The 8,633-nt window shown below is 28.7% G+C and overlaps 1 protein-coding gene across 2 annotated transcripts; it reads left to right on the top strand.

Annotated features, from left to right (window-relative positions):
- The first annotated feature begins 2,946 nt into the window (after positions 1-2,946).
- LOC107487380 (protein PIN-LIKES 3) lies at positions 2,947-6,619 on the top strand. Of its 2 annotated transcripts, none has more exons than XM_016107999.3 (11): positions 2,947-3,048; positions 3,285-3,449; positions 3,550-3,629; positions 3,713-3,837; positions 3,942-4,063; positions 4,143-4,379; positions 4,764-4,856; positions 5,048-5,148; positions 5,408-5,460; positions 5,666-5,851; positions 6,228-6,619. In XM_016107999.3, exons 2-11 carry the CDS (start codon positions 3,315-3,317, stop codon positions 6,350-6,352), a joined length of 1,257 nt encoding a protein of 418 aa, XP_015963485.1. In that variant the 5' UTR covers positions 2,947-3,048; positions 3,285-3,314; the 3' UTR covers positions 6,353-6,619. The 2 variants fall into 2 exon arrangements, with proteins under 2 accessions (XP_015963485.1, XP_015963484.1); XM_016107998.3 differs by having other exon boundaries at positions 2,971-3,115.
- The last annotated feature ends 2,014 nt before the right edge of the window (positions 6,620-8,633 follow it).

Below are 8,633 nucleotides of genomic sequence, written 5' to 3'. Positions count from 1 at the left end.
AACTATATTTCATTTCACCATTTAAAAGATAATCTGAAACAATAATGAATAAATAATACTCTGTTAGTTTTTCTCTCTTCTAAAGTTACAATAAAGTTCACCTAATAATGGCTTTATTTTCAATATACACAGTTAAAAACGTGTTTAACGATCGAATGCAAAAAATAAACAAATAAATAAATAAATAGTCTCTAAGACTTTAACTAGAAAAAAACTTAAATGTCATATAATTTATTGTTTTGGTTAATATTTTTAATTATTAGTCTAAATTTTTTAATTTAATAGTTTAACAATATGTTTTTAGCCCACATTTTTTAATTTTACCGTGGTTCAAACATTCTTCGTTTTACAATAGTGTGAATTTCAACCACCACTTAATTTATCGTTTTGTCACCGTAGAGTATGACTTTATTTCTTAATAGAAAGATAATTACTATAATATTTAAAAGTGTTTGTCTAATTTATTAAAAAAACAATATTTTATTTTAAAAATATAAAAATAAATAATTATTAAATATTTAAAATTTATCATAATAATAAATTAAAAAAAATAGACACCAAATTATAACCGCTTTTTAATTTGATTATAAAGGTAAAGCTGGTGTTGGACTTGGATATGGGGAGGAGTGGTGCTTAATATTGGTGTGGTGTCAGGCACAATTCGAATCCAGCGACTTCTTGAACTTAATTCAAAAAGTAAATTAACAGAGAAAATGGACCATCCGATTTTATGTAAATCATCAAAAAAAATTTTGATCATGGAGAAATCACAGGTCCGATTTACTTTATGTGAATTTCATATTCTCCCTTCATGCAAAACGGACCCTCCAATTTGCTTTCAAAAACTTAAAAACAAAGAACTCAAAAGGTCTGATTTCTTAACACCAAATCTGAACAAAAAACTCTCCCACAAATTAGTGTAACACCTTTATCATCTATAACCCGGCACAACACCATCACCTCTTCCATAACCAAAAAAATCAGCCAAATTATAACTACTATAAAATTTACCTAATAGAAATTTCAAATTTGACTGAGCAGCAATGATTGCTTCATTCACCAGTTTCTTTCTTGTTTGCCATAAACAATAATAATGGCAACAAGACACACAATAATCCTGTTCTGTCACAATTTCTTTTTTTTTTTTTCTTTTTTTCCCTTCTTGGGTAGATACAACCAAACAAAAGTGAGAATAGACACCAAGAAACAGTGAGAATTATCAATTATATGTCTTGTGTACATTAATTTCATCATGTTATGTATGTGTGTACCACTTGGGGCCAACATCATAGTTAGCATCAACCAAAGTAAGTTGAGAATTTTAATGCGACCTAACTTTGATCTTTAAAGAGAACAACATTACTCTCCCTTATTATTACCATTGCTTAATTGGAAAAAGTAACATTAAACAACTTCTTTATGGTCCCTTCAAATCAATCATTCACAATATTCGCCATGTGCGTTACTAGTACAATTGCCACCACACCCTCATTCAAATTATTGCCACTCCACTGCTACGTTCTCCTAAAAAAGTCAATCACTAATTAGTTATCGTATATATATTTAATTATTTTAATTATTCATCTATTATAAATTTAATTATTTCAATAATTGATTATTTAATTAAAATAACATATATAAGTATATAATAATTAATTTAATAATTAATTTTTACTATATATATATATATTTTTAAATTACTAAAATATATATCCATTTACAGTGATTGTATGTAAATTAATTAATGGTTAATTTAGGACTATTAAAGTAGACTAAATTTATCGGATTAGATCATTTATAAATTTAAAAAGATAAGTTTTGTCTTTTAAATTAAGTGTTAGTTTGGATTGATTTTTTAAGTAAAAAATATCTTTTTTAAAAAATAAAATATTTTTATTCAATTTAAATTTATTTGGATACGTCTTTTTAAAAAATATTTTTATTAAAAAAATTATTTTTTTTAAAAGCTAATAATATATTGTTTTAAAAAAATAGAAATAAAAGACGTTTTTAATATTTAAAATTTTTTTTAAAAAGTCTATTCAAATATAAAATAATTTTTGTCGATTAAAAAAATCTTTTTTAGAAAAATAAAAATAAATACTTTTTTTAAAAATCAATTTAAACTGATTTTAATTTTTTTTAAATTTTAAATTAAACGAATTAATTTTTAATTCTTTTAAAAAGAATTAGTTTTTTGTTAATATTTTTTATTTGATTAAAAAATTTGATCTATTAACTAAAAAATATTTATTTAATGTTTTTACTTAAAAGTAATATTTTTATTAAAATATTTTAAAAAGTAAAATAAAATAATAAATGAGTCGACCATTTAATCTATTAGCGTGATAATAAATAATCTGGACTAAAATATTATGGCTCATAAATAAATAGAACTTAAATAAATTAACTCATTGAATTTATGAATTTAAGCAAGTTGAATCTAAATAGATCGGATTGATCCATTTGGAAGTGCTCAGGATTATTCTTATAGCGTTTGTGCTTATCTAATACCTTCAAAGATTATGACNAATTTGTAAAAAAAAAAAAAAAGATTATAGCACTAATAAATTGAGCGTACATATGTATGGTATATATTTTAGGGAAGTTTTTAAATATGTTAGCATCGATATTTCGGTAAATTTTAATTATATGTATCTTTTATTAAAATTAATAATTAGAAATTATTTAAATATTAGTATATTAATACACTTTAAATTTTTTTTTATATTTTATCAAACGTTCATTTCTAGAAAGCTACACCTGTTTTTCTTTTTTTTTTAATTTTAATTAAATTTCCAACGTCATATATAATTTTTAGTGATAAATTAGTAATTTTCTTTTTTTGTTTTATCTGTTTCTTTTCCCATTTCTCTATCACAGCATAGTATTGGATGCGGAGAAGTGTACAGTTTCAAGCTTTTATTTTTCCTCTTTTTTTATTATTTATTTTTTATTTTACTTTATACCCAATAATCATTGTTCGTATAAATGTTGGTTGGTGCAGTTGCCAATTAAGCCTCATCATCATATATGGGAAACTATTCAGTTACGTTTTTTCAATTTTTTTTCTTCTTTTCTTAAATTAAGCTTTGTCTATGTTCAAACGACAGAGGTAGTAATCCATATTCTATTGTTTTCTTTTTTTCGTCTTCTTCTTTGTTTCTTCTTCTCTTTCACGTTGTGAACGTGTTCTTTGCTGCCGAAGTTCTAGTAATAAAATGAATCACTTCATTCTATTTGTATATATGTTTGTTTATTGAAGATTCGTGTTTTGTATGTAGGATTTAGTAGTGTATAGCTGAATCATCAGGATGGGGCTTCTGGATCTTTTCTATGTTGCTTCTTTGCCAGTCATCAAAGTTTTGTTAATCACTGCAGTTGGATTGTTTCTTGCTCTTGAAAATGTCAACTTGTTAGGAAAAGATGCAAGGATTCAAGTCAATCATGTAAGTCACTTAACTTGTTACATATATATGTGTGTGTATATATCTGTGTATGTATATGTTACTGATGAGGTGTGTTTAACTGTTTATAAATTGGTAACAGCTTGTGCATTATGTGTTCAATCCTGCACTGGTTGGAGGAAATTTGGCAGATACTATAACATTTGAGAATTTTGTTACACTGTGAGTAGTAGTAGTTATGTTTATGTTGCTTTAAATTTGTTTCTTCTGATTCATGTGTTCTAACTTTGTTTCTTTTGTTAAAGGTGGTTTATGCCAGTGAACATTCTCATTACATTTATAATAGGGTCAATTTTGGGATGGATCCTAGTCAAAATCACAAGGGCTCCCAAAAACCTAGAAGGTTTGATAATTGGTGTCTGTTCTGCAGGTATAGTAATTACCAACCCTCTAAATTCTCTTAATTTGTATAATAATAAGTATTAGCACTAATGGATCTGAGAAAGCTTAAATTTTTCATTAATGTTTGAACAGGAAACTTAGGAAACTTGCCTATAATCATTATCCCAGCTATATGCAAAGATAAAGGTAGCCCTTTTGGAGATCCTGATGTCTGCTACAAATATGGGATGGCATATGCTTCACTATCTATGGCTGTATGTAGCTTCTTTATCTCTTCTTATTATGATGTTAATTTGGGGCTAATTCTTGTTTTGTTTTGTTTATAATCTCTAGATTGGAGCAGTTTATATATGGAGTTATGTTTATAACATAATGAGGGTTTCAGCAAGTAAATTCCACAGAGAAAGTACTGCAAGCATTCATTCCATTCATTCTATCCATGCTTCAGGGGAGTTATTAGGGCCGTTCCCTGACGAATGCTCGCCAGAGTCGCCGTCCAAGTATCCGGCGAAAGAGGATGATTCATACAACCAACTACTTTCTTCCACAGAAGCTGGAGAAAAATCTAAGGTTGTGACATAAACTTTCCCTCTTGAAAGAGACTTATTTCATAGGTTCAAAAAGAAAGATTATGATCTTAAGAAAGATTATAAAGGTATTGGAAATGTTTCTGTATCAGCATCATATTAACTGTATACATGGACATTGGAGATTGGAAAGTGAATTCAAATCTGGAGTTCTGGACATAGATATAGGCTTTTGGAGATTTGAATGAATCTATGGTTTTCAATGAAACCTCTACAAACTGCATAACCCTTTAGTATAGTACTACTAATCACTGATTACATTATCTCAAACTTTCTGCTTTGCAGAACTCATGCTTTTAAAAGTCACAGAATTTCATTATGACAAGAATTGTACTAATTCCAAACATTTTTGGGTGCTTTATTGCAGGTATCAATGACAGATAAAATAAAGCAAAAATTCAAAGCAATTTTCTTCAACTCAAATATCAAAGCCGTATTTTCACCTGCAACTCTTGGAGCGGTATGATACAGTGTTCATCTATCATCTGAGATCAATGGTCATGTCTCTAAAATCATTTCCATGATACATGGTTGATAATAAGAAGGAAAATCCTGCCTTTTGGTGAAATGATTTTAGAGACAAAGTATGACAATTGTAAGGGTATTATGATATCGTTTGATCCATATAACTGACACTTTCAAGTTCCATAGATTGTTGGATTCATTGTTGGTGTAATTTCCCCGCTACGTAATCTCCTGATTGGAAGCAATGCTCCACTTCATGTGGTTGAAGATTCTGTTACTATGGTGGGGTATGCATCACAAACCTTCATCTTTTAAATTTTCAAGTTACTAAAAACCAAAACTGTGTAGAGGATTCTGATTCTAGCTACTTAGCTTTTCTCACAGCATGATTTTATCTAATAAGTCTGCAGTCCTTCAAAACTTCATTGCTCAAAACAAACAGAATCAAAATCATCATATTACTCATTTACATGGCTACAAGTACAAAAGAAACATTTTTCTTAGGAAAGTTTTTATTTGCTTATGATACCTTATTATTATATGCAGTGAAGCAGCAATTCCAACCATCACCCTTATTATGGGTGCAAACCTCCTTAAAGGTAAAACTACATTGTATTACTCTTCTTAATTTGTAATCTCTTTTTATCTGTCACCGTCACATTCTTACCAAATACGTCAATTCAAAGATGTACTAAAACGTGACAGTAACAGATAAAAAGAAAGAACGTAAAGATGATTTTTTCTTTCGACTTTTCTCTTTGCGGATTATAAATGAATCTTTGTTTCTATTGATGATTGGCACAGGGTTGAAGGGAGCAAGAACTCCATTTTGGACAGTCATAGGAATTTTGGTAGTGAGATACATTTTGCTGCCAATTTTGGGTGTTCTGATTGTTAAATGGGCTACACAATTGGGTTTGGTGCCTGCAGATCCCTTATATCAGTTTATGCTGCTTCTTCAATATGCACTTCCACCAGCTATGGCTATAGGTATGTATAACCAATGTTCTAATCTCATACTTGATGTCTGTATAAATGTACAATAATGCTACGTGTACATAAAAAATAGCCATCAAGTAAGCTATCTGTATAGAATATTCGTTGAAATACAAAATACACATTAAAATGAGTTAAACAATACATATATTTATATACAAATATATAATGACTGATTTTTCGTATAAACATAGTATTTTCCATTCATATTGATTTATGATGTTGGTGTCTATTTATCTGAACAATGCAAATTTACTTAACCTCATTTTTTGTGCCAAAACTAGGAATTGTGCATATAAATAATTTGACTACATATGACTTAATTTTAATTAGTTACCTTATTTTGGAATTTACTTTCATTATTTTTCAGCAACCATAGCACAGTTGTTCGGAGCTGGTGAAAGTGAATGTTCAATTATCATGTTATGGACATATATTTTGGCTTCAGTTGCAGTGACACTTTGGTCAACCTATTTCATGTGGCTTGTCGCTTAATTTTTGTGTTCATTGCTATGCCTCTTATTTAAATTTTTTACATGATTGGATTGGAGCTACTTCTATTATTATTTGTAATTTTTTATAAGCAAGGTTTGTTCAAATAGATAAAATATGTATCTTATTTTTTCCCCTTCAAAATGATACTATAGGTATGCTTGTAAGTGTGTTTGTAACAAACTATTATGTATCATTTCCGTTATGCACAATTATAGATTATAGATGAGGTTTAGTTTTTGTATATATCAATAAATCTTTCTTTCAATACCATCTTCTAAGCATATAGATGCGGAGCTAGACTAGTTTGAAAAGAGCAGAAATTTTTTTTCATTTTATTATTAAAATTTTAGTGACACACACAAGTCATCATAGTAATATGTTAAAAAGAAAAAATATACATATAAAATATTATAAGTTGCTAACTCAAAGACACGAATTGTTATAAAATAAAAATATCAAATATATTTATATAAAAATCTGTTTTTATTATTTAATTACAAGAGATGCTATTTAAGTATATAATAACTCATAATAAAATTATGGAGCTTGTGTGCCTGGTGTCATGGCTTTAAACACACTTTAATGTTACTGTGTTGTCACTTAAATTTATTCAACTTTTTGAGTTAAGATCAAGTCAGCTTAACTCTGAGTATTTAGCAAAAAATTAAGAAGTAAGAACACAAGAGAAATGAAACTTTGATAGAAAAAATACTTTATTATTCAAGTGTCTGTTACAAATGACTCACACCCTAAAATTTTAACTCTCACCTCCTATTTATAACTATTCACCTCCTTAATGAATAATGGTTAGAATTAAATCTAATCAACGATTCAGATTAATCATTCAGAACCTTCATTACAAATATTTATCCTACAACAATTTTCTAAATACTTCTAGATTATTCTATACTACTCTTCATACTTCTATATACATTCAAACTCTTATAGAATACTCTATGACCATCCAGAGTTTTCTAGAACTTTCTAAGGTCTTCTGAGACCTTTTAGGACATTATAGAATATTCTTGAACCATTTAGAGCATTATCAAACACTCCAAAAAATTATACAAATACCATGAAATCTAATCTTCTAAAATTTTCTGTGACATTCTCCCCCGCCTATTCCACAGACGTCCTCGTCGCGTTCTGTTCATGATAGCATTCTAAGTGTTCTTGAAATTGCCACAGATCTTCACGAGCTTCCCAACTAGTTTCGATTATCGAGAGTCCTTTCCACTTGATCAATTATTGGATACTTGGTGTTACTCCTCTTCATTGCACGACACGATTAGCTAAGATCTCTTCAATTTGTTTATCAAAGAATCTAATCACCACACGCGAAGCACGACTTGAATTACCTCTACATGGTTCATCTTGGACTCTTGGTCTTCATGATATGGTTTAAACATACTCACATGGAAGATCGGGTAGATCTTCATAGAAGGAGGGAATTGTACTTGTAACAACCTCTCCAACACGTCCAATGATCTCAAATGATCTCTCGTATTTGCGGATTAAACCCTTATGATCCTTGCGAAAGGCTTTGAATTGTTGTGGAAGAAGTTTAATCATTACCTTATATCCCACTTGATAGCTTGTATGTCTCCTTTTCTTATTTACCCATTTTTTCATCCTCTTTGCAGCTTTGTCGAGGTAAGAATGAGTGAATCTGTTTATCTTTTCCATGAATTAATCATATGATAAGCTCCAAGGCTCTTTCTTGGGTAAGAGAAAGAAAGAGAGTATGATGCAAATGGCTGTTGTCCGGTCACAATCTCGAATAGTCTCTTTCATGTGGACTTGCTCTTTTGCAAATTGTATGAAAACTGAGCAATGTCTATGAATTTTGTCCAATCCTTTTGATTAGCGCTTACAAAATCCCTCAAGTAACACTTGAGTAAGGCATTCACTCTCTCAGATTAATTATCCAGAATCTTGATTACAAATATCTATCATATCACAACTTTCTAAATATTTTTATATACGTTCAAATTCTTTTAAAATACTTTATGATCTTCCAAAGTCTTCTAGGACTTTTTAAGATTTTTCGAGACCTTTTAAAATATTTTAGAATGTTCTAGAATCATCTAAAACATTTTCAAACATTTCAAAAAATCTATATAAATACCGTGAAATTTAATCATCTAAAATTTTTTATGACACTGGAGTGGCCATGGCCCTCTTAGCTTGAGTATTATAATAAAAACTGCATATACTTTTATATTATTAAAAATATTAGCTTTTAAAAATAATTATTTCAAATCATTATAATATATCAAAA

Source organism: Arachis duranensis, chromosome 5 (assembly GCF_000817695.3).
Source record: "Arachis duranensis cultivar V14167 chromosome 5, aradu.V14167.gnm2.J7QH, whole genome shotgun sequence".
In the NCBI taxonomy this organism is placed as follows: Eukaryota; Viridiplantae; Streptophyta; class Magnoliopsida; order Fabales; family Fabaceae; genus Arachis; species Arachis duranensis.
The sequence above is the reverse complement of the archived record's forward strand: the minus strand, read 5'-3'. Positions and strand labels throughout refer to the sequence as shown.